At 35.9% G+C, this 27,936-nt stretch overlaps 1 protein-coding gene and 1 long non-coding RNA gene across 3 annotated transcripts in view; one reads left to right on the top strand and one right to left on the bottom strand.

Annotated features, from left to right (window-relative positions):
* Positions 1–245: 245 nt before the first annotated feature.
* The window catches only part of LOC123554684 (uncharacterized), a 30,954-nt gene continuing 3,263 nt past the window's right edge, over positions 246–27,936 (bottom strand). For both annotated transcript variants that reach the window (XM_045344962.2, XM_045344961.2), the window contains exon 2: positions 246–10,389. In XM_045344962.2, the coding sequence (XP_045200897.2) occupies positions 3,742–9,837 (6,096 nt within the window). In that variant the 5' untranslated portion in view covers positions 9,838–10,389 and the 3' untranslated portion in view covers positions 246–3,741. The remainder of the gene's footprint in view (positions 10,390–27,936) is intronic.
* LOC128558465 (uncharacterized) lies at positions 14,880–18,334 on the top strand. Its single transcript, XR_008371647.1, has 3 exons — positions 14,880–16,701; positions 17,002–17,121; positions 18,205–18,334. It is a non-coding gene; the product is annotated as an uncharacterized LOC128558465 (long non-coding RNA).

The raw sequence follows: 27,936 nt of genomic DNA, 5'->3' as shown, positions 1-27,936 counted from the left end.
GAGCTAAAACTTCGTTGGCTAGAAGCTAGTTTAAGTGGTGAAGTAAGTCACAGTTTTAGACTTTATCCACAATTTAAGACAATCTGCATAACTAGCCCGAGTTAGTTAAATCAGTCTGGCATTGCAACAGTATTCCTGAGACCAATGTTCAAGTCCTGGTCTTGCTGCACATCTTACACACCGTGTGACAGACATTAAAATACATGTTTACACCTACTAACAACACTAATAACTAACAAAGCAAGTTTCATTACTTCATTTATTCATCATTACAGAATTCATACTATAGAAACTATGTTAATCGGCCTAAGTGAATTGAGGGCAAATCATCACACTAAATCAAATGAAGCAGGTATTTCTCAACACCATGTATTTCCCAATCAGTAAACAAAGTTATGGAATTTTTTTTATAAATTTTTAAAGAAATACTGTCTGTTTTTAATGCCTACTGTTAATATTTTTAACCACCTTTTTGTGTAGGAAGTCTTAAAATTGTATGTACAAGTTTTTTTATCTATTAGTCAGTAGTTGCAAAATTGTATAATGTTTATTTGTTTGTGAATCCACATCTATTAGTTGTTAATGCCTTTTTGTTTATGTAACTGGACCACTTTGCTTTAAACAACAATTGTGTATGGTTATAAACAAGAGCTGTCTTAATGACAGTGCACTCATTTATTTGAAGCTTTTCCACTAACACAAGCTTTATTAATACAAAAGTTTTATCATATTTTTTTTAACTTAAGAAAGGAGGAAAATTGTGCCAAAATGTAAGTCAGACTTATGAAACTTACCAAGTGATGTCAAGTCATGATGCCAAAGACAAGTGGAGAATTTGAAAAAAAAATTGGCTGGGTAGTTTTTGGGCAACTTGCTTACATGCAAAACTTTAAGAACATCGTCTATGTTCAAAAAGGGGCATAATTTTAACAAATTTAAAGCTTGAGCTATGTTACTTGCCCTGTGAGGTCATCTAACAATGCTGAATACATGTGTAAAGGCTGAAAGCATTAGGCCTGGCAGTTTTTTTATAGAAATATCCTCAATGGAACAAACTGATAACTCTGAAAGTTCAGTACAATGACATTCCTTGGCCATTTAGCAACCACCTGTATACTGAAAATGTTCTGTTTATTTTAACAGGTTTATCAATGATTTTGATATAAAGGGAAGTAATGAACTCTGTTTTCTTGAGAAGGCATCCTAAGTAACCTTTCTTGCTCACAATCTAAAATCATAACTTCGAGAAAAACAAGAGCTGTCGTAGGACATCAACGCTTAACTATTAAACAGCCTTGTCAATTAAATAAATACGAGTCGAAAAAGGGGCATAATTTTGTAAAAATGGAAAATTGGGTTATGGAACCTGCACAGTGCTTATCAGCTCAAGACAGTGGACAAGTGTGTGAAATTTCAATACATTCCCATTAGTGGGTACTGAGATACCAGCTTACATACAAAAACTTAACCAAAAACTCCTTTTTAGACAAACTTGCCACAGGTGAGAAAAGATTGTATGGTCAAATTTTTACATATACCCTTTTTCAATTGTCTCATTAAAACAACTAGATTTATAAACAATGGGCTTAACTTTATAATTCTTCTAAAATGCCATGGTAAACTTAGGGATTCATACCTTGCAAATAGCATGGTGCATTTAACCTTTATCATTCCTAACAGTGTTACATACAAAATTTAACAAATCACTATCTACTACATATATAAATGCACTAATCAACAAGCGGTAGGAAAATGGTGAATATGGTTACTCTAAATTTGTGCTATGCAAAAGATAGACCAAGGTAATATTCATAAATTATTTCTATGTTAATATTCAAAATATGAAAATTAAAGTGGGTGGGACTGTATATTTATCTTTTGGTCTTGTTTCAGTGGGAACTAGTCATGTAAGAATGAAAAATCACAAAACTGGTATCAATTAATCAAAACCATGCAACATGTCATACAAGTCAGTTTTAGAAGAGTGAATATTTACTTAGAAATAATGTTACAGAAGAATGACTAACAGCAATCAATGGGGGAAAAAGCTACTGTTTGATCCAACTAATCTGTACTACAGTTTTCTGCAAACTGCGGAGCCCTTTATTTTGCAAGATCCAGATTATTATGAATTACACATTCTAAAGGTCTCTGAGAGTAGTAATATCTTCTTGAATTTTAAATATATCTTTAAGAATGTCAATCATGGCCAAAAATGTTTTCCCACAGTAAAATAAAAATCTTGCAAAATCATAATTTCTAAAAAAACATTTTTAAGAAGTTTTACATTTTTTGTATGGCAATACTGCATTTATGCTTACTATTACACTGATAGTGAAAGTTTTATAATAACCAATCTACAAATAAGGCCAAAATTTAATTTTCTTGGTGTCTAAAATGGCTGAAATAGATAATAATTTGAGAATTAATCATGATATTTTTTAAAGTATGGGGTTTCTATTATAATAATCCTTTAAATCAAATAGTATAATTTCAATGTTATTGTCTCATATTTGAAAAGAAATCAAGGAAAAACCTGTTATGGAAAATGTAGGTGGACTGAACAAAACTCAGACCATCTCTGTAAAATGTTAGTAATTTTTAAACCAAATCCTGCAAGTATAATTTGAATCAGAATTTCCAAATCTGCTTGTGAAAAGTATCTCTCATGCTCTACTATTATATACTTTATCAACAGAAAAAAAAAGCCTTTTACTGAAGGCAAGAGGTTAGTATGGGACAAAAAAATCTTTGTTACTGAAACCCGTAATTAAATTTCCCAAATAGTCCAGAGTCAAAATCACCATACTGACTAGACAATTTTTCTAACTACAACTACATGAAACATTAAAGTCTATACACAATAATCAAAATATACATCTAAACAAATACAACATCTATTTCCTTCACACTATATAGGCACCATTTAATCCAAAAGCATATCCTGTAGATTACATTTGCTGCATCTATCTCCTCTTCTCCAATACGAGCTTGAATTTTTGACAAAAACTCCTTCACAATGTATTACATTTTTATCACTTCATAATAAACACTGTGAATTTCAAATGATGTTGCATTCAATTATACCCATAGCAATTTTCTTCTTCATCAGAAAAAAATTGGCATAACATTCTCCTTATCTTACAAAGCAGAATAAATTCCAAGTTGTTTGCTTCCGTTCTACATTTTCCTGGTATAATACACACATATTTATAGATGCAGTTAGGGTAAATTGAATCCTAGATACACCGATACCCTCAACCTTTGGCAAGAAGCAAAATTACAATGCTTCCTAAGGACCTGGAATCATCTATCACTATACATACTATGTAATGTACACTGTACAACTCCTTAATATTTTTCACTTATTTAACACTGACATAATCATTCCTTACAAATACCTGCCCTTAGGCAACTAGTGTGTCATAATAAAACATTGGGCAAAAAGTTGAGTTTATTTATTAATAAACATCAACTGAATAATATACCCATTCAAAAAGATGACAAACTTCTATCATCTTTCACCAATCACACCTTTTTCATTTAAAAATGCTGAATAAGACCTTACATGTTAAAGCTTCAATGCTGAATTTGGTCTCCTTTGTTTTCAATTAATGACTCACCCTTCTTGGGCAAGACATTTTGTAGCTATGTTTTCTCATTCATTTAATTTTGAGTTTTATCCAATTTTACAATAATTATGCATGTTGAATCCAGGTATTTTAATGCATGCATGCCTTTTCACTTCTTATCTACCTTATTGTGTTCCATTATGTGTTTAATAACATCTTCAATATTACGACTTTCAAATGAACTGGTGTTTTTATTTGCAGATTTTGAACTGCTTTTGCCATCTGAATCATTTACCTTTTTGGGTGTTACTTCTGTTTCAGATGTGAATCCATCATTTTCCTCTACATTTACTCTTGTTTCAATTTCCATTGGATGTGGAGGAATTTCAAAATTTGATTCATCTATTTCATCAGGCTCACCTACAGAGTCAATAGTTATCTCTATTTTTTCCTTTTCATTGTCAACTAATGGACTGTCCTCAGAGTTTGGCAATTCAACTGGAGCTCCAGAATTACTATTCAGTCTTTCAAGAATGTCATTAGCTGTCATTTTTTGAAGATCAAAGTTATATTTTTGCAGAATTTCTGCTGCTTGTCCTGAAAACAGATCATGTGATCTTTTGCATTTATCTCCATAGTTACATTCACCAGCCACATAATGTTGACAAATATGTAGAAAGAAACATTTTCCATCTGCTCCCCAGTCTTTTTTGCGACAACCCAAGGCATTCTGATAAAACTTGCAAACAGAAGGGGCTTTGAAATTTTGCACAAAGTATTTTGAAGAAATTCTTGTTTCACTACGAGTAAGTATAGGTAAACCTTCAACTGTACTACTTTCACTGTCTTTGTTTGCTTTATTACTTCCAGACACAGCTCTAGATTTAACACTACTTCTTGGCTGCTGGCTTTGCTTAAATGTGCCAGATTTCTTCCCTTTTTCATTCTCTATACATTTTTCTCCCAGCATCTGCAAGACTTTTTCATCACCTAATTCATTTGGATCAAGTCCATACTTCTGAAGTAAACTCAGAGGCTGTTTATCATGAATGCTATGTGATCTGTCACATTCACGGTTCATGCACTTCCCTTTCAAGATATACGAGCACAAATGAAGGCTGTGACATACTGTTTCATAGTCTGTATTGTCTCCCTTGTAACAGCCTTTCTCTCTCACGTAATACTTGCAAATACTTGGAATTGTCTCTTTGTTTCTATTGTCTTCATCTGCTAAGAAATTCATTATCTCTTCGCCGGTAAGTCTATGCAGCTTATGCTGCTTGAGAACTGCTACATTGTGATCTGTTTTAAGTTTATGTCCAAACTTGCAATGTTTGATGGGACAGTCACTCAAGAAATAAAATTTACACAAATGCAGGGCATTACATTCACACTTCCCAATTGCAAATGGTAGGAATCCATGTTTTTCGCAAAACCCAATGCCAATATTTGCTTTAATTTGAACGTTTTTCTTTGTGTCCAATTCATCACTTTCATCATCCGAATCTACCATTTCTATTATTTTGAAATTGTGTGGATACATATCAAGAATTTTTCTCAAGTCTGTCTCTGACTTTATATTGATTGATACTTTTTCCTTAATGACTGACAGTAACTTCCTCATTGTCACATAAGGCAGTTCAAGTGTTACTAAAATTTTAACAATCTCTGCGATCAATTCTTCCTTGTACGCTTCTGTTTCGGTCACAAATTCAATAATTGACATATTTACAACTCCTTTATGAGGAAATTTCCACAATTTCTTTATAGTTTCTTTCAACTCTGGATCTCTTTCTACTTTATCTGACTTTATTTTCTTCTTTGGTGGATTAGTTTCAGTACTAGCTGGATTATTGTCATTCTTAAATACGTTTTTCTGTTCCGATGATTCCACTTTGAATGATGGTAGGTTTTGAATCACTTGTTTCATGAACTCTGGAGAAGGTAGATGATTTGGTAAGAGGCCAGGAGTGGGCCCAGGGACGCCAGAAAATCCTTGCAGGGCACCCCCTGTACTTCCTGCCACCAAGTTTTGATTTTGTTGAACAACTGGGAACAAGGGGGCATTATTGTTGGCGGCAATTGGAAACATTGGCGGGGGTCTATTCAGCGGTCCTATGTAGCTTTGAGGATTGTTTTTCAATGGTCTATTGAAAACTAACGGATCATTCATTCCAATGGGAACTGCAATATTCTCTGGTGTTGGAAGAGGAAAACTATCAACAGATCTATTTACTTGCACTTGTTCAATACTATCATCAGAACTAACATTGTCAAGACCATCTTCTTTCTCTGACATTCCATCTTCAGAAATTTTCTCATATTTTTCATACTTTTCCCAATCATCTTCATCACCAGAAACAGGACTAAGCATACTTTCATTTTGAGTTTTGTCTGTTTTTGATTGTTTTCTCTTTTTCTCTGGAGAATTTTCATTTTTCTGCTTTAGGTTATAAGTGTCTTTCTTTTTATAATTTTCTTTTCTATTTTCACTTCCGCTAGACTTCAGTGCACCTTGACTGTCCTTATTTCTTTGTAAAGAATATGGCCTTTTCCTTTCAGATCCTGTTTGATTCATAGTACCTTTCTGCTCTTTATCACTAGCTTTTCTACCGATTTTAGTCCGAGCATCTACAATGTCCTTTTTATCTGATTTTGCTTTAGACTGGTTTTTCTTTAGTTCTTCTTTTTCATCAAATACCTTTACGAAATTACCTGGAGCATAATTTCTAGCATCAAAACTTGGATCAACTGCAACAACATTCTCTGGTTCACGGAGTGGAGATATTTCTTTCTTAGTTTGATAGGGTGTTGCCCTCGGCTGAGGTTCCATGCAAGATTGGTCAGTTTTGAAGGAAGTCACCTTCTGCTTAAGTTCCCTAGGGGGAGATCCTGCCGTTTCAGGACGAACAATTTTGTAAGTTGTTAATCTGTGTTCCAGTTCCTTCGGAAGTGGCTCGTTTGAAATTCTTTTCTTCAGTATTAATTTGACTTGTTCTGCTGTAACATTACTATGTCTGAATCCAGGGTTTATCTTACTCAAAGTCTCATATGGATGTCCCTTAAATATGTCATGTCCTTTAGTGCAATATTCTCCAAACTTGCATAAGTCAATAACATAGAATTTACAAATATGGAAATTTGTACATCCCTCCCAATGACATCCCTTCTGGTTGTGAGCTGGGCATAAATCCGGAACATGTAACTGAAAATCTAGTCTTTTATCAGGTTGTTGGCTTCTCTGGTCAGAAATACGTCCTTTCAATTCAAAGCTTCCCTGACTAGGTCCTCTTTCCCTCTGCCTATCTTCAGAGTTGCGACTTCGGTGTGAGTGGCTTCTTCTTTCCTCAGAGTGTCTGCTACGACTTGATCGACTTGGGCTTATTCTTTCTGCTCCCTGGTATTTACCATATTCTGATCCGCCATCGAACCTCTGTGATTCATATCTTGAAGACTGTTGAGAAACAGGACTTAAATCCTGTGCATGAATTGTTATCTCAGCTTTACTAATATCACCAATATAGCTTTCACTGTCCGATACCATTTCAGCACCATCAAGAGAATTTCTCTCAAAGTCTGTTTTCTTTGCACTGTAAATATTCCTGTCTGCTCTATCTCTTTCATCCTCAAACCTATCATCTTCACCATCTGAAACAGGACTTAAATTTCTGTCAGTTTCAATCCACCTACCTCTATCACTTATGTGTATTTTCAAATCCCCATGCGATTTACTTTCAGAAACTGGACTGTAGTCTCTTTTTAATTTTCTACTTGATCTTTCACTAGAGACAGGACTATGTTTTCTTTTCTCCCTGTCATATCGTTCAATACCTCTACATTCTAAGTCTTCTCTCTTCCCATCTCTATAGAGAATAGCTGCAGAACTTTGTTCAAACTCATTTCTTTGTTTATCTCTGTATTCTTGTGTATTAACACCTTCAAAATTTTCCCTTTTCCCATCAGTAAATAGAATAACTTCAGGATGTTTCTCAGATTCATTCCTATAATTGTCTCTATAGTTAGGTCTATCTGAACTTTCTAGTTCTTCTCTGCTACCATCAGTATAAAGTACAGCCCCTGAATGCCTTTCAGATTCAATTCTTTGTTTACCTTTATAATCATTAGTACCAGAGTGCTGCACGTTTCGCACATCTTCAAGATTGTTTTCATAGTCCACATTATCATTTTTACTATAGCTTTGTCCACCTTCATATTTTACATGCCCTGTGTACCTTTGATAGTTAGCCTGTGTTTTATAACTATCATTTTGGTCAAATTCAGCCTGTCTATTTGGTCTTTGATTTTTCTCATAGTCTTTCATTCTACTAACTCTCTCATTATATTCTTCTTGCCTTTCATAATCCATTTGTGGTCCAGATTTTTGTTCTCTTTCATATCTTTCACGACTTTCAAATACATTATCCCTCTCGTTTTTAAAAAACTGTCCAGTATTTCGAATTTCTTGATTTTTAACTACGTGATCATCATGTCTCCTGTAACTATCCACTTGTTCCCGATTATAACCTGAATTATCAATTGTTTTTCTATGAAAGTCCTGTTCTGACCTCTCCACATGTTCGGATGTATAAGAATGCTTACTAGAGCTTCGACTTCTAGATTGTTCACTTCTATTTCTTTCAAGCTCTTGTTCTTGAGCAATTCTTTGTTGAATTTGAAACCTTCGTTCCTGACTACGATGCCTATTTTCTGCAGCTTTTGCAGCCCTGCGAGCATGAATTTCCCCTGGGGTCAATTGAGGTTGACTTTGTTTGAAATCTTGGTCCCCTGACCTGTAGGTACTCTCCCCTGCTCTGTCTTTATTTGCATTTCTCGACTCATTCCCCATGTAATAGCTTAAATCATCTACACCAGAGCCTCTGACCGGTGCATTTAAGTTGGAGGATTGAAATCCTGGTTTAGATTTCTGAAACTGACCTTCACCCTGAAATCCTGTAAAATTACTCTGAACCGGCATGTTGGGAGTCTGATCATGACCTTGAAATTGACCTTGTGTGCTTGGAAACTGACCTTGCATGCCGGTCATTTGACCTTGACCTTGTATTTGTGGAAATTGACCATGGCTCTGTGAACCCTGATTAGGTAAACCTGGTCCAGTAGAAGTAATAATCTGGGGTCTTAGCAAATGTGGCGGTATTTCAGCACCAACAGGAACTGGTACTGGAATCATTACATGCTGAACGATAGGACCTTGTGGTATTGGATTTTGGGGCACGGACCCGTGTTGCATTCCTACAGAACCCATTTGACCTTGGGGATTTCCATCAAACTGAATACCTTGCTGCATTTGAAACTGTTCATTACCCTGCACAGGGGATATCGGGACATTCCCTCGAGGCATCCCCTGATTGCCACAAAGCTGATTATACATTCCTTGTGTGTTTATACTCGGACCAGGCATACCTCTATTTGGCATACCTTGATCAGTTTGAAAACCTTGATTAGTGTTCATTCCATGACCAGACATACCTCTGCTGGGCATACTCTGATTGGACTGAAAACCTTGGTTAGAATTCATTCCAGGACCAGACATACCTCTGCTGGGCATACTCTGATTGGACTGAAAACCTTGGTTAGAATTCATTCCAAGATCAGACATACCTCTATTATGCATACCTTGATTTGATTGAAAATCTTGGTTTGAGTTCATTTCATGACCAGACATACCTCTGTTGGAAATACTTTGATCTGAATGAAAACCTTGGTTTGAATTCATTCGAGGACCAGACATACCTCTGTTGGAAATACTTTGATCTGAATGAAAACCTTGGTTTGAATTCATTCGAGGACCAGACATACTTCTGTTGGAAATACTTTGATCTGAATGAAAACCTTGGTTTGAATTCATTCTTGGACCAGACATACTTCTGTTAGGCATACTTCTTTGATCTGGTTGAAAACCTTGGTTAGTGTTCATTCCAGGACCAGACATATCTCTATTATGCATAATTTGATCTGACTGAAAACCTTGGTTAACATTACCAGGCATACCTCTGTTGGACATATTTTGATTTGGCTGAAAACCTTGGTTAGAATTCATTCCAGACCCACGCATACCTCTGTTAGGTACACTTTGATTTGATTGAAAACCTTGGTTAGAGTTCATTTCATTACCAGGCATACCTCTATTAGACAGACTTCGATTTGGCTGAAAACCTTGGTTAGAGTTCATTCCAGACCCACGCATACCTCTGTTAGGTATATTTTGATTTGGCTGAAAACTTTGGTTCGGGAATCTATGTGACATTGTTATCTACTATGTTTTTCTGGTATCACTTTTTAGGTGAGAAATCCATATGTAAAGTTAGTTTAACACAAAAGTATTCCCATGACATATAATGTAATATAAATGTATCACTAAACCACACAGATTAAATGGCAGTATTCCAATCTTATCACCTTTTATCACCGAATTATGTCCAAAGTAAAAGTAAAATACACAATAATTTATAAATCATGCATGTAAAATGTATATGCCGAATTTTCCGCTATGTTTCAATTTTACACAGAAATTGCAATATTCTACATCCACGCTGCTGCAAACAATCTTTTTATATGTATTACATCTAAGGCAGCATTCGTATCCTCCATTATAATTTCTAAATTACCAACAATATTTTGCACAAGAAGCCTCGCCTTGTAATAAAGAATGGTAAATTTCAATCAAAGAATGTCACTTTTTCCTCGTAATCAAGTTAAAGTGCTGGATGCATGTTTCCATGTTGTATTGGCCAACTCAGAATTGAACATTTTGGGAAGAGTGGTCGGCATTTTCGGTAGCTTACATCTTTTACCATCACTGAAAAACAGGAAAAAGAATGAAATAGCAGAGAATATGATCTCATGAATTTTCATTCATATGGTATACATTAAACAAACAAGAGGGTCATGATGACCCTGGATCACTCACCTGAGTAATATGAGCTACATGTTTTAAATGTCAAACTGATGCTAAAATATTAAGGAAGTAGGTCAGTAGGTCACATTCATGGTCACTGAAAGTCAGTTTTAAGATCGGTGAGCAAAACTATTTGTTACCCATATTTCAAGGCTCTATCTTAAAAAACAAACAAGAGGGCCGTAAAGGGCCTGTATCGCTCACCTGACCTATTGACCTAAAGATCATCAAGATTAACATTCTGACCAAGTTTCATTAAGATATGGTTATAAATGTGGCCTCTAAAGTGTTAACTAGCTTTTCCTTTGATTTGACCCGGTGACCTAGTGTTTGACCCCACATGACCCAGATTCGAACCTGACCTAAAGATCATCAAGATTAACATTCCGACTTAGTTTAATGAAGAAATAGTCATAAATGTGACCTCTAGAGTGTTTACAAGCTTTTCCTTCGAATTGACCTCAGTGTCCCAGATTTGAACTTGGCTTATAGATCATCAAGATTAATATTCTGACTAAGTTTCATTAAGATATGGTCATAAACGTGACCTCTAGAGTGTTAACTAGCTTTTCCTTTGATTTGACCTGGTGACCTAGTTTTTGATTCTACATGACCCAGATTCAAACTGGACCTTGAGATCGTCAAGATTAACATTCTGACCAAGTTTCATGAAGATACAGTCAAAAATGTGGCCTTTACAGTGTTAAAAAGCTTTTCCTTTGATTTGACCTGGTGACCTAGTTTTTGAGCCCAGATAACCCAATATCGAACTCCTCCAAGATTTTATTGAGGGTAACATTCTGACCAAGTTTCATTAAGATTGGGCAAAATTGTGACCTCTAGAGTGTAAATAAGCTTTTCCTTTGATTTAAGTAACACTCTGACCAAGTTTCATTAAGATTAGGCCAAAATTGTGACCTCTAGGGTGTTAATTGTAAAACTGTTGACGACGGACGGATGCACGACAAACATAGGGCGATCACAAAAGCTCACCTTGAGCACTTTGTGCTCAGGTGAGCTAAAAGGTAGGTCAGTAGGTCAAGGTCAAAGTCAAGTGACCCCTAATTACTTGGAGTCATCAGGTAATTATAACAAGAGCTGTCGGAGGACAGCAACGCTCGACTATTCAACAGCCTTGTCAATTGAATGAATACAAAAGTCGAAAAAGGGGCATAATTTTGTAAAAATGGGAAAAAGGGTTATGGAACCTTCACAGTGCTTATCAGCTCATAAAGTGAACAAGTGCCTGAAGTTTCAATCCTTTCCCATAAGTGGATAATGAAATACCAGCTTACATACAAAAATTTAACCAAAAACTTCTAAGTCGAAAAAGGGGCATAATTTTGAAAAAATTGCAAAGTAGAGTTATGGAACCTATACAGTGCATGTCAGATCATGACAGTGAAGAAGTGGTTGAAGTTTCAATCCATTCCCATTAGTGTGTACTGAGATAACAGCTTACATACAAAACCTTAACCAAGAATTTCTAAGTCAAAAAGGGGGCATAATTTCATAAACAAGAGGACCATGATGGTCCTGAATCGCTCACCTCTTCCCACATGATCCAGTTTTGAGTATGACGTCGTTTTTTCTATTATTTGACATAGTGACCTAGTTTTTGAGCTCATGTGACCCAGTTTTGAACTTGACCTAGATATTATAAAGATAAAAATTCTGACCAATTTTCATGAAGATCCATTGAAAAATATGGTCTCTAGAGAGGTCACAAGGTTTTTCTATTATTTGACCTATTGACCTAGTTTTTTAAGGCACGTGACCCAGTTTCAAACTTGACCTAGATATCATCAAGGTGAACATTCTGACCAATTTTCATGAAGATCCATTCAAGGGTATGGCCTCTAGAGAGGTCACAAGGTTTTTCTATTTCAAGACCTACTGACCTAGTTTTTGATCGCAGTTGACCCAGTTTCAAACTTGACCTAGATATCTTCAAGATAAACATTCAGACCAACTTTCATACAGATCCCATGAAAAATATGGCCTTTAGAGAGGTCACAATGTTTTTTCATTATTTGACCTACTGACCTACTTTTTGAAGGCACGTGACCCACTTTCGAACTTGACTTAGATATCATCAAGGTGAACATTCTGACCAATTTTTATGAATATTCATTCACAAGTATGGCCTCTAGAGAGGTCACAAGGTTTTTCTGTTTTTAGACCTACTGACCTAGTTTTTGACCGCACATGACCCTGTTTCGAATTTGACCTAGATATCATCAAGATGAACATTCAGACCAACTTTCATGAAGATCCATTGAAAAATATGGCCTTTAGAGAGGTCACAAGGTTTTTCTATTATTTGACCTACTGACCTAGTTTTTGACGGCACGTGACCCACTTTCAAATTGACCTAGATATCATCAAGTTGAACATTCAGACCAACTTTCATACAGATCCCATGGAAAATATGGCCTCTAGTTAGGTCATAAGGTTTCTCTATTATTTGACCTACTGACCTAGTTTTTGATGGCACGTGACCCACTTTCGAACTTGACTTAGATATCATCAAGGTGAACATTCTGACAAATTTTCATGAAGATTTCATGAAATATATGGCCTCTAGAGAGGTCACAAGGTTTTTCTATTTTTAGACCTACTGACCTAGTTTTTGACCGCACGTGACCCAGTTTCGAACTTGACCTAGATATCAGCAAGATGACCATTCAGACCAACTTTCACACAGATCCCATGAAAAATATGGCCTTTAGAGAGGTCACAAGGTTTTTCTATTATTTGACCTACTGACCTAGTTTTTGATGGCACGTGACCCAGTTTCGAACTTGACCTAGATATCATCAAGGTGAACGTTCTGACCAATTTTCATGAAGATCTTGTGAAATATATGGCCTCTAGAAAGGTCACAAGGTTTTTCTATTTTTAGACCTACTGACCTAGCTTTTGACGGCACATGACCCAGTTTCGAACTTGACCTAGAAATCATCAAGATGAACATTCAGACCAACTTTCATACAGATCCCATGAAAAATATGGCCTTTAGAGAGGTCACAAGGTTTTTCTATTATTTGACCTACTGACCTAGTTTTTGAAGGCACGTGACCCAGTTTCGAACTTGACCTAGATATCATCAAGGTGAACGTTCTGACCAACTTTCATGAAGATCTTGTGAAATATATGGTCTCTAGAGAGGTCACAAGGTTTTTCTATTTTTAGACCTACTGACCTAGTTTTTGACTGCACGTGACCCAGTTTCGAACTTGACCTAGATATCATCAAGATGAACATTCTGACCAATTTTCATGAAGATCCATTGAAAATTATGGCCTCTAGAGAGGTCACAAGGTTTTTCTATTTTTAGACCTACTGACCTAGTTTTTGGAGGCACGTGACCCAGTTTCGAACTTGACCTAGATATCATCAAGATGAACATTCTGACCAATTTTCATAAAGATCCCATGAAAAATGTGACCTCTAGAGTGGTCACAAGCAAAAGTTTACGGACGGACGGACGCACGGACGACGGACACCGCGCGATCACAAAAGCTCACCTTGTCACTTTGTGACAGGTGAGCTAAAAAGTAAAACAGAGTTATGGAACCTGTGCAATGTAGGTCAGTTTATCACAGTCAGTAAGTGTGTGAAGTTTCAATCCATTCCCACAAGTCGTTACTGAGATACCAGCTTACATACAAAACCTTAACCAAGAATTTCTAAGTCGAAAAAGGGACATAATTTTGTAAAAAAGCAAAATAGAGTTATGGAACCTGTGCAATGTAGGTCAGTATATCACAGTGAATAAGTGTGTGAAGTTTCAATCCATTTTCACAAGTGGTTACTGAGATACCAGCTTACATACAAAACCTTAACCAAGAATTTCTAAGTCGAAAAAGGGGCATAATTTTGTAAAAAAGCAAAATAGAGTTATGGAACCTGTGCAATGTAGGTCAGTTTATCACAGTGAATAAGTGTGTGAAGTTTCAATCCATTCCCACAAGTGGTTACTGAGATACCAGCTTACATAAAAAACCTTAACCAAATTGGGATGCCGACGCGGACGCCGGCACATGGGTGAGTCCAATAGCTCTACTATTCTATGAATAGTCGAGCTAATAAAACAGTCTTGGAAATATGATTAGGAATTTTTTTAACTATATGCATACATGCTAAGTTCCCTGGAAAATTTTCCAGGATTTCAGTCGAAAATGTTGGTGCTGTGCAAAAAGATTCCTATGTACGACTTGGGACTTTCTGACGGCGGACAAGTGAGTTTTTGCATTTCGTATATCCGTGGACAAGCACAAATTTTCTGGTTTGAAATGAGAAAAGGAAAGAATAATTTTGAAACGCTGAACATTGCTTATGGAGTTTATAAACGATTTTGACGTACGAGACGTACCCGTCCCTAGATTTGTCACCTAATGCCACTCCTTGCCACTTATTTCCATGAAAAAAAGGTGGCAATTGGTGGAAATAGGTGGCATTAGTTGGCTTTTGGTGTAATTCAGCTCTTTTTTCACCTAAGTGGTAAATTTGCCACCAAAAGCCACTTTATTTTGGTGGCATTTAGGTGGCATTAGGTGTAAATTTGAACATAGTTTTTCTTTATGGTGGCAGAAAGGTGTAAATTGGTGGAAAGTAGAACATAGTTTTTTTTCATGGTGGAAATCAAGTGGCGTTTAGTGGAAAATAGGGACTTAGAAAATTTTCTTGGTGGCAAATAGGTGGAAAAAAAACTTAGAAATTTTTGTGATGTTTGATTTAAAAGAGAACTGTAAGACATTGGATTACCCTGTACAAAAATCTTCACATGGACTCAGGTATAATCAGGTAATCAAGGTATAATGGACACTAAACTTCAAACTTCAGGCCTAACTGACACGGAACCTGACTTTGCTAAAACTCCACATTGACAACAGCTCGTATAACACAAATGCTCACCCCTCTTGATGCATTCAGTAACTGTACAAGAAACAGAAATCATTTGGTCACTGTGCACTGGACGTTTGATGTACTACCTTTAAATCAATAATTATGGGTCATTTACCAGTCATTAGTGACTTCTGTATCAAATGTGATCTTAGACCAAAGCATTCTCTAGTTATTGGGCAAAAAAAAACTAGTGTTCTGGGTCAATGTGACCTAGACCTTTGACCATTGACTGACCTCAAAATCAGTAGGGGTCGTCTGCCGGTCATGATCAACCTCCCTATTTAGTTTCATGATCCTAGGTCAAAGAGTTCTCAAATTTACATCCGGAAACAGCTTAACTGTTCCAGCTCACTGTGACCTTGACCTTTGACCTACCGAACTAAAAATCTATAGGACTTATCTGCTAGCTATGTTCAACCTTCCCATTCACTCTCATGATCCTAGGCTCAAGAGTACTAGTTATCATCTGGAAACTGTTTAACTGTTCCAGGTCACTTTGATTTTGACTTTTGACCTACTGGCCTCCAAGTCAATATGGGTCACTGCTGGTCATGACCAACCTACATATAAAGTTTCATGATCTTAGGCCCAAGCGTTCTTGAGTTATCATCTGGAAACCGATTGGTCTACATACCAAATGACTGACAGACTGACCAACATCTGCAAAACAGTATACCCAGGCTCCTTCTTCAAAGGGTTTCATTAAAATGAGAATAAGTCTATGCTGACTCTAGCTGGACAAAAATAATATTCAGAGTGGTATACAGAAAATTTGAATTTTCGTTCTTTTGTGAGAAAGAATATTTATTGCTTATTATATCTTTGCATTATATTCAATGAAAGACAGAAAAAGGTGGAAAATAGGTGGCAACTAGTGGAAATTGGCTGTACTAGCTGAATCTGAAAAGATCATTTTTAAATGTGTCTGCAGTGTATTATTTCTGCATGAGTGAAAGTTGGTTAAAGATAAGATTAATGATAGATCAAGTTACAAGCTCCCACACTAATGTATAGAAACAACCCCAGGTGGAATTTGGGTCAGTTAATATTTATATATGCAGGCACACATCAGGTCAGATGCAAAGAAATAGTTCTTGCCTTTTCTCTTCATTAATTGAAAAAAAGAAGTGTTTATAAAAAGGATGTTTTTACAATAGCTTTTCAACTTAAGGATTTGACACCTTCTTTAGCTGACCAAGAAATTGTATGTGTGGAATCAATTTATCTGTGTAGTAATACCAAATTTTGAAATCTGGCAATAGATGAGTCAGCCTGGGAGAAAATGGCAACACATTGTGAGAGGTAACAATATTATACTGTTTATTTTTTTTAATTATTACTGTCTTTAACATTGTCTTAATTACTTACTCAACAAATACTTGAATTTGAAACAACATTTACCAAACTGCTTTAAATTAAAATCAACAAATCTCCTTTTATGTCTTAGGAAGTTTGGCAGATGGATAAATCCCAGATATATTTTCTGGAATATAGCTCAATCATGTTTATAACACTGCTTGTAAAATTGTATCATTTTGTAATTATTTACATTATTGATTAGCACTTAGGATACAATATGTACTTTTAAACTGTTCATACCAGGTACCGTCTGTGAAAAAAGTGCAACTTTGTGACATGATATGCCTGCCTGACTGTATATACCTGAGCAGCATACAGCTTATTACTGCATAAAAGAAACATATCAAGATAATTTTGAATCAGGTAAATATTATTTGTTTTTATAAAAGCTAATGTTTAAATAACCCTTAATTTTTAAAGAAATACACCAACTAATAAAAATTCCTGGCATATTATATGATAAATATTAATTATAAATGTGATGAAAAACCCAAGTGCTATTATTACCTTTAGCCAAAGGTGGAGGGATATTATTTTTGGCGTTGTCCTTTCTTTTTTATCTGTCCGTCGGATTAACTGAAAATGCTTGTAATTGGAAAAATATTTTTATGGCTTTGTCTATAGAGTCACTAAACCTCATGTAATTATCATAAGCTCATTAACACTAATCAATTATTTACCTAGTAAAAGAAGTATTTCCCCTTGATTTGGTAAAAAATAGGGATTTTTCATGCATCTATTGATGGATCTTCATGAAACTTTACAACAATGTAGATCACTACAGGACAGCATTGCATGTGCAATTTCCATCAGGATAACTTCAGTAACCAAAGTTATTGCCCTTTAATTGTTTTTCAATCCATAAATTTCTACATAACAAGTAATCCATTGATAAATATTCATGAAATTTGACACAAGGTGAAAATCACCTTAGAGCAATGGTGCTTCCACATCTTTCATCAATTCTCAAGTTCTTGTTATTGATTCAAGATGCATATATTTCCACAAAACAATGTAACTGTTTGAGTGGATAAAACTTTTTATACAGTGTAGATTTTGATGAAACTTCTCACAGTTATAATAAAGATGTGAAATCATTTTTATTTGCGTAGGACGAATTTTCGCGTATTTCACACTAGAACCAATGCGTGAATTTAAGTCTGCGCTGTTATTATTTTTTAATTTATTTTTTTTCATTTATAAATTGAAAATGTTCCCGCGCAAAACAGTCCTTTTTACGTTTGCTCGAAATTTCATGTCAGCGAATTTAAATGATTTCACAGTATTTGACATAGATTAAGTTTGTAGAGTTTTTTGTTATGTCAGTGAGTTAGTTTAGTCTTTCCATTTCATGTATTTCCTAGAGGAAATTTACAATTTTCAGCAAAATTATGCAGAATGTTAGAAAAATATATCTATTAATAGATGTATGGTTTGCTGTTACAGATTGTGAGCTGGAAAAATGGCCTTACATCCAAAGGAGTGAAATTTGGAGAGTCATTCGCCATCTACTTAAGCCATCCTGGAATATGACAAAATAAGACTGCATTGACAACATCCTGATTCTCATGTTCAGATCTTTTGTGATTTCTTGTGAAGAGTCTTTTTTCATAAAATAAAAAATGTATTAATATAATTTGATTTTTGCCTTACTACTGAGTTTTTTCAGATTCAGCAAGTGCAGCCGATTTCCACTAGTTGCCACGTATTTTCCTACTATTGCCAGCTATTTGGTGACATTTAGTGGAAAATATGACTGCCACCATAGTGGCGTTTTGGTGAAATTTTGTCCGCTTACTGCCACCTGTTAGATGGCGATGGGTGGAAGTAAGTGGCGTTTAGTGGAAAATAGATTTTACACCATAATGGTGGCATTTTAGTGGTAATTTGTCTAAATACTCCACTTACTGCCACCACGAAGGTGGCTATTGGTGGAATTAAGTGGCAAACAAATTTTCCACCATAATGGTGGCATAATGGTGTAAAACTGTCTAAATACTCCACTTATTGCCACCTAAAGGTGTACACAAGTGGAAAGAGGTGGAATTTAGTGGAAAATGGGTTTGCCCCTGTCCTCTTTATTTTTTCACCATTTTGGTGGTATTTTAGGTGGCATTTTGGTGGAAAATTGTCTAAATACTCCACCATTGAAAAGGGTGGCATTATAGTGGCAAATCTAGGGACGGGTATGTTTCACCCGCCAAGGACCTCTCGATTTTAGCAGTTTTGGGAAAATTATACAGCGTGTAAATTTAGCATCTCTTTTTCTGCGATCTGATTGGTTCCCTGTCTTGGTCTCGCGTGATTTTGCACACGGTTACTCAGTGAATAGAAACCGGAAACGTTAAACAGTTATCACAAAGTTTCAGACAAATTTGTCGTTACAACTTCGTCTGCCGACAAAATCAACAGTCAAAGCACAAACAGCTTGCCAGTACGAGTCAGAAAGTTTCATGTGTCCTAACACGGCTTCGCATGGCATGATGAGCAGTCTTCTAGGCATTTGTTTAATGTTCGACTGTCTCACGGACGAACACAAGCAAGTGTTGGAAGCTTATTTTTTGAAACATTTTACAGTATTACACTTTAATTTGTTTGCTTTTGTTACTACCTGAAGATTATTGTCCAAAACAAAGAATTACTATTAGTTTCAAGCATGCTTAAATGTTGAAAATCTGGGCAAGTAAGTTTTGACTGCGGACAAGTAGATTTTTGAGTCTCATTTGTCCGTGGACAAGTGAAAAATATTGGGATTTCCACACCCCTGTGTATACTGTTCAATATGATGTTGGATTGTTGAAAAACATAAAGATATGAAGATATGTTGATGCAATTTTAAAAGTTGATGGATTTAGCTAACAGAATGCAAATATTGAATGGGAAAATACATGTAGACATAAGACAATAGCAATTTGCCTGCTGAAAAACAATTTGTTGTATCTCCATTTTTTCAAGATTGAGATATTGGTGTAGTTGAGTCATATCTGAAATGCCATATGTCCTGACACATCCCTTACTTACCTAGGTGGTCTAGTTTTCACCTACTGAAAATATCAAAATGTTGTATCTCAATACTTTAACCACCTTTTCCGAAACAGTACATGTACAGTGTATTCTTAACTCAATCAGCCAATCAAGTAACAGAATGTTTTAACAATCAGCCAATCAAGTAACAGAATGTTGTCATGTGATAAAAATTGCTAAACCTGAAGTGTTATATGTCCAAAACTTGGGTTCTGCATTTAAAAATAAGATGTCGTTAGTCCAAATCATTCTGAACACTCACTATGAGAAAATGTCGTACCTACAAACAATTGAATTAAAATTTTTACTGAACATTAAACGTCGAAGAGAATTTAAAAGGCCAGACGTTGCCTATAAAATACTCAAAGCAAAGTTGCTTTAGAGTTTTGAAAAAAAAAAGCTTTTATAACAAAAAAAGTTTTGGCCAGTTGAAAAGTGGGAATTGGTAGTTACGACAAATCATTTTTCAGGCAGTTGTAAACATAGCCCAGAGCTCCAGATAAGCTTTTTGTGCAGTTGGGTATTCACCCACCACTTTTTGTCTGCATTGGAAATCTGAATTGGGTAAAAATAATATTATTACCAAGGCTTTTCAATAGTTAAATTGGGTATTTGTTACAAGAGCTGTCATCTGTCACAGGAGACAGCGCGCTCGACTATTTAGATGCTGGATAGTGAAACTGGGCACATCTGAGGAAACTAGAGCTGTCACTGGAGAGTTTAATGACTCCAATTGTTGATGAAGATATTGCACAATAGCCTGAGTCTATGTCAAAAATATCAACTTAAAGTAATAAGAGAGGTAAAGATAAAATGTATCAAAACACTATATAAGTATATCCTAAGCAAAAAGGGGCATAATTCATTAAATATTGGTGCCAGAGTTATGCACCTTGTGTCATATGGTGTGGGTGATGACGTTGAAAAACTATTTTAAGTTTAAATCAAATCCATTCAGTAATAACAGAGACAGAGTGAAAGTGCATCAAAACTTTAACCTAAAATTCTAAGTAAAAAGGGGGAATAATTAATGAAAAATTGGTCCCAGAATTATGCACCTTGCGTCATATGGTGTGGGTGATGATGTTGAACAACTATTTTAAGTTTGAATCAAATCCATTCAGTAATAACAGAGGTAGAATGAAAGTGCATCAAAACTTTAACCTAAAATTCTAAGTAAAAAGGGGAAACAATTCATGAAAAATTGGTCCCAGAGTTATGCACCTTGTGTCATATGATAAGGGTAATGAAGTTGAACAATTGTTTAATTTTGAATCAGATCCATTCAGTAATAACAGATAGAGTGAAAGTGCATAAAATTTTAACCTTAAATTCTAAGTAAAAAGGGGAATAATTCATGAAAAATTGTGCCAGAGTTACGCATCTTGTGTCATATGATGTGGGTGATGATGCTGAACAACTATTTTAAGTTAGAATCAAATCCATTCAGTAATACAGAGGTAGAGTGAAAGTGCACCAAAACTTTAACCTGAAATTCTAAGTAAAAAGGGGGAATAATTCATGAAAAAATGGTGCCAGAGTTATGCACCTTGTGTCATATGATGTGGGTGATGATGTTGAACAACTATTTTAAGTTTGAATCAAATCCATTCAGTAATAACAGAGATAGAGTAAAAGTGCATCAAAACTTTAACCTGAAAATCTATGTGATAAGGGGGGATAATTCATAAAATATTGGTGCCAGAGTTATGGCCCTTATGTCAGATGATGTGGATGATGATGAGGAATAAGTATTTCAAGTTTGAATCAAATCCATCAAGTAATTACAGAGATAAGTTGAAAAAAGAGAAAGTGCACCAAAACTTTAACCAAAGTGGGGACGCGGAAAGACGCGGACGCGGACGCGAGTAGGATAGCTCTCCTTATACTTCGTATAGTCGAGCTAAAAACCAATTGGGTATTTCACCAATCTGGCACAAACAATTCGAGTTTTTTTTTCTTGTGGCTAAATTGTACTGGATGAATGCTTACTGTTACAGTATATATCACTAACCAGGTTTGACTATTTTTCTACATGCCTGTTAGCAAGGAATACATGTGTATTTTAATTTACAGTTCTAAGTATGTGTAACTTTAACCAAGGATATTTTTTTTCTGATCTTTCATGTTTTCTGGGATACTTTAGTTCCTACATATTTTTTGCACTATAAGTGCAGTCGAAATCAATTCATCCACAATATCCCGAACGATGTATTCACCACAATATGTGCTCTCCGGTAAGATGTCCCCCAGTATTGGTGGCACTATATTATCACAAACAGATAAACTGTCTTTGTTGAACAACAAAATATGCCTCTATTTTGTTTGTTTGTGCTGCGACAATGTTTTTCTGCTACCTCTTTTAGTAACAGATAGTTTGTTTGTTTTGGGTTTAATGTCATTTTTCAACAGTATTTCAGTTATGTGATGGCGGGCAGTTAACCCAACCAGTGTTCCTGGATTCTGTACCAGTACAAACCTGTTCTTCGCAAGTAACTGCCAACTTCTCCACACGAATCAGCGGTGGATGATTTGAGACACAATGTCTGTTATGAAATCTTCATCAGGGATCACTTTTGGCAGATACTATTATGAGATTAATTCCCATTTGCCTTGAATCAATGAGATTTTTGACAAAATGAATGGGATTTTTTCTTTGTATAATGGGATTTTACATAGGCAGACAGCTTTTATTACATTGAAAAACAAACATCTGTTTATTTGTAAGAACAATTATCTTGTAAATAAACAAAACATATCCTTTCAGAGACACCTTTTACAACTCTAAAAATATTTATTATTCAGTACCAGGAATTGCTGAATAAGTTGATGCAAGTTGTAACAAAGTCTTGGGTCCACATGCATTTTTCCCCTAATGCTTTTACTTCAAAGCTGCTTTGTCAAAGTTGAAGTTCAGTTATGTTTTAATCTTTCTGGACTTGATACACTTCCATTAGGTCAAAAAAATTTTAAAGTCAAACTTACTTATGACCCTACCCTCAACCATTTTGCTTGGAAATTCAGGCGTTCAGTGTTTTTTATGAAGGGACTTCACCTGAGGTTTCTCCACCATCTTGTTATTCTCATCGCTATTCATCAGCGCGAATGGAAGCAGAAAGTTTGTCCTTCCAAATGCTTAAATTTCTGTTTCAATGGTATTTTGAAACATCGCGAAAACAGATTATTTTTGTCTGGTAGTCATAATCATCGGACGCTCTATGGAGATAAAAGCGAAATTCAAGCGCCTAAATGAACGTCATACGAAAATTAAGTAACGGCAAGACCGCATTTCAGTGAAAAGTTGCATTTTCGGCAAAAGATCTACGGCCACGCGGATGCTATTTTTAAGCGCATTTGAACAAAGTTTATGCGATTTTCACCAAAATAATGCGAGAATATCGCGAAATCGCGGCCAAAAGTGATCCCTGCTTCATGGAGAACATATGCCTCGCCCAGGGCTCGAGCTCATGACCCTGCGATCAGTAGATCTGCAATCTCTCTACTGAGCTAAGCGGGCGGGCTCTTTAGTAATAGAAGTGGTCATTTTGTCAGCGTAATTTTTTGTTTACAAAGCATCCAAATTACACCGATAAGACTGAATGGTCCTGTGCTTTTTCCGATAAATAGCTACAGGTCTGTTCTGCCTAACGTATAATCAGTCTGTTGTCTTAGGCGCTAAAGTCTCATACCTGTTCTATAATCAGAAAATGTGATACGCAAGCGAAATTTTGATGAATTTGCCAAGCTACTAAAATGTATTTGATTGGGCAAATAAAATTGAAAATTTATCTTATTTTATACATAAAAGCAGGATACCACTGTACTATTTCTGTAGGACAAGTCGTTCTGGATATTTACTCATTCATTACTTTTTCCAGAAGAAGTCATACAGAAAAATATTCTGTTCTGGTTTGTTTATATTTTAACATTCAAATATTGCGCCAATTGACGCTTTTTGTTCCGTCCAATGAGATCGCTCGATACAAAACCACTGGGTAGGAGCAGAAGCTGATGGGTTATCAAGGTTTAAATAATAATTCTGAAAGCGATAAAATTCACGTAACTTCTACAACAAGAGGACCATGATGGTCCTGAATCGCTCACCTCTTCCCACATGACCCAGTTTTGAGTATGACGTCGTTTTTTCTATTATTTGACATAGTGACAAAGTTTTTGAGCTCATGTGACCCAGTTTTGAACCTGACCTAGATATTATCAAGATAAAAATTCTGACCAATTTTCATGAAGATCCATTGAAAAATATGGTCTCTAGAGAGGTCACAAGGTTTTTCTATTATTTGACATATTGACCTAGTTTCCAAAGGTACGTGACCCTGTTTTCAACTTTACCTAGATATCTAGGTGAACATTCTCACTAATTTTCATGAAGATCTCATGAAAAATATGGCCTCTAGAGAGGTCACAAGGTTTTTCTATTTTTATACCTACTGACCTAGTTTTTGACCGCACGTGACCCATTTCGAAACTGACCTAGATATCATCAAGGTGAACATTCAGATCAATTTTCATGAAGATCCATTGAAAAATATGGCCTCTAGAGAGGTCAAATTTTTTTTCTAATTTTAGACCTACTGACCTAGTTTTTGACCGCAGTTGACCCAGTTTCAAACCTGACCTAGATATCATCAAGATGAACATTCAGACCAACTTTAATACAGATCCCATGAAAAGTATGGCCTCTAGAGAGGTCAAAAGGTTTTTTTATTATTTGACCTACTGACCTAGTTTTTTAAGGCACACAACCCAGTTTCAAACTTGACCTAGATATCATCAAGGTAAACATTCTGACCAATTTTCATGAAGATCCATTCAAGGGTTTGGCCACTAGAGAGGTCACAAGGTTTTTCTATTTCAAGACCTAATGACCTAGTTTTTGATCGCAGTTGACCCAGTTTCAAACTTGACCTAGATATCATCAAGATAAACATTCAGACCAACTTTCATACAGATCCCATGAAAAATATGGCCTCTAGAGAGGTCACAACGTTTTTTCATTATTTGACCTACTGACCTACTTTTTGACAGCACGTGACCCACTTTCGAACTTGACCTAGATATCAACAAGATGAACATTCTGACCAATTTTTATGGAGATCCATTCACAAGTATGGCCTCTAGAGAGGTCACAAGGTTTTTCTATTTTTAGACCTACTGACCTAGTTTTTGACCGGACATGACCCTGTTTCGAACTTGACCTAGATATCATCAAGATGAACATTCAGACCAACTTTCATACAGATCCCATGAAAAATATGACCTTTAGAGAGGTCACAAGGTTTTTCTATTATTTGACCTACTGACCTAGTTTTTGAAGGCACGTGACCCACTTTCATACTTGACCTACATATCATCAAGGTGAACATTCAGACCAACTTTCATACAGATCCCATGAAAAATATGGCCTCTAGAGAGGTCACAAGGTTTTTCTATTATTTGACCTACTGACCTAGTTTTTGAGGGCACGTGACCCACTTTAGAAACTGACCTACATATCATCAAGGTGAACATTCTGACCAATTTTCATGAAGATCTCATGAAATATATGGCCTCTAGAGAGGTCACAAGGTTTTTCTATTTTTAGACCTACTGACCTAGTTTTTGACTGCACGTGACCCCGTTTCGAACATGACCTAGATATCATCAAGATGAACATTCAGACCAACTTTCATACAGATCCCATGAAAAATATGGCCTCTAGAGAGGTCACAAGGTTTTTCTATTATTTGACCTACTGACCTAGTTTTTGATGGCACGTGACCCAGTTTCGAACTTGACCTAGATATCATCAAGGTGAACGTTCTGACCAATTTTCATGAAGATCTTGTGAAATATATGGCCTCTAGAGAGGTCACATGGTTTTTCTATTTTTAGACCTACTGACCTAGTTTTTGACGGCACGTGACCGTGTTTCGAACTTGACCTAGATATCATCAAGATGAATAATCTGACCAACTTTCATAAAGATCCCATGAAAAATGTGGCCTTTAGAGAGGTCACAAGGTTTTTCTATTATTTGACCTACTGACCTAGTTTTTGAAGACATGTGACCCAGTTTCGAACTTGACCTAGATATTATCAAGGTGAACGTTCTGACCAATTTTCATGAAGATCTTGTGAAATATATGGCCTCTAGAGAGGTCACAAGGTTTTTCTATTTTTAGACCTACTGACCTAGTTTTTGACGGCACGTGACCCAGTTTCGAACTTGACCTAGATATCATCAAGGTGAATATTCTGACCAATTTTCATGAAGATCTTTTGAAATATATGACCTCTAGAGAGGTCACAAGGTTTTTCTATTTTTAGACCTACTGACCTAGTTTTTGAAGGCACGTGACCCAGTTTCGAACTTGACCTAGATATCATCAAGATGAACATTCTGCCCAACTTTCAAAAAGATCCCATGAAAAATGTGACCTCTAGAGTGGTCACAAGCAAAAGTTTACGGACGGACGCACGCACGCACGGACGGACGACGGACACCGCACGATCACAAAAGCTCACCTTGTCACTTTGTGACAGGTGAGCTAAAAATAGCGTTCTTTGGCAGGGACCATCCGATCAGTACATGAATGCCAGGGATAACTTATTTCTATGGAAAGTTTAATGACCGGCAAAACGGACCGATGTCGTATTCAGGGATATAAATTAACACTCGACTGCCCAGTGCAACCAGATTTAAAGCTGGTCGAGTCAATTTTCCAAGATAGTCGCCCACTCGGCGAATGGCTTCAGATTCTCCTAATGTCAATATTCTGGGTTTTCCGAGACCGTCTTTTTAATAAATATGAGGTCACTTAAATCAACCAATTAAAATTACCAATACATGCTACGACCAATCGGCATATGCAGACTATTTACCCCGTCACTAACAATGGCTGCGCCCATAGAAAATACAGCACTAGAAAGTAGAGTATTACTGAAGGCTGTTAAAGAGCTTAGAATGGCCGGTCGCGGCGACAAAAGGAAATATTATCAGGATTATGAAAAGTCCTAAAGGCCAAAGAGGACTTTTAATGAAAAATGGGCTATTAACAGTCTGCTTAGAACACTGACCGCAACATGGTTTGTATTTTTTTGTAGAAGTAATAATTTCGTGACGGATTGCATTAGAGTCCTGTAACTCGACAATGTAACAAAATACTTGAATTCAGATGTCCATGAGCATGCAGCCTTTATCAAAAATGTCCATAAACAACCCAAATCCTCTAGTGCTGCAAAAATCATTCAAACTTTAAATTTAATGTGTCCGTGTTTGAGAGGCTATGTCCTATGTTAAGAACATGTCACACACTGGTTGATTACAACTTTCCTCTTTCAGTGTGAGTTTGATGAGAGTTCTGTATTTAAGACATTGATGTATTTTGGCAGGAAGCAAACTACAAGACTTATTATAAAGTATGTAGATCTATACCACTGTTAGTATATTTTTCTGCTAATAATAGCTGGGCCCCCTAGAATTTGCCTGTAAGCAGCCCAGATGGCTAATAGGGTCTAAGTGTTAATTTATATCCCTGTGGATTTCGTTCATTACTATGTTTTCATATAAGAACAGAGGGTGGGACGTAATAAATAGGCAGTGGCTACGATAACGGTACCGTAATCCTAGCCTCAGGTTCTAGGATTACGGAAGTTCCGTATTCCTAGACAACCCTACGAGGTTAGGCTAGGATTACGGACGTTTTTAAGCGACATCAAATATATGTTAGGACATGCATAAATGACGTTGTAAACTTACTTATTTCACTTAATTTCTCTATTATTTTGTGCTATCGATCCATAGTTTTGGATATTAAATATAATCTTAAACAATATATATTAATGGCGATGGGCAAAAATATTAATTATCGAATACAATATGTTTATAAATCATTAAATTCAAAGTATAGAATATTTTTTAAAATCTAACTTTGGCCCCCATATTCCTATAAATTTTTCCGTGCGCTGCCATTAATGTAGCGTTTAAGATTATACTAACCCAAAATGGCGGATAGATAACACGCAATAATAAGGCAGGCATGAAAAAATCGCTATTTTAATTAAGTTAAATAAGTAAGTTTAAGTTCACAACATCATTTATGCATGTCCTAACATATATTTGAATCCTCTTAAATACTACCGTATTCCTAGCCT

The sequence above is a fragment of the Mercenaria mercenaria genome, chromosome 7 (genome assembly GCF_021730395.1).
Source record: "Mercenaria mercenaria strain notata chromosome 7, MADL_Memer_1, whole genome shotgun sequence".
NCBI classification, from domain to species: Eukaryota; Metazoa; Mollusca; class Bivalvia; order Venerida; family Veneridae; genus Mercenaria; species Mercenaria mercenaria.
This window is presented reverse-complemented; position numbering and strand designations above follow the sequence as displayed.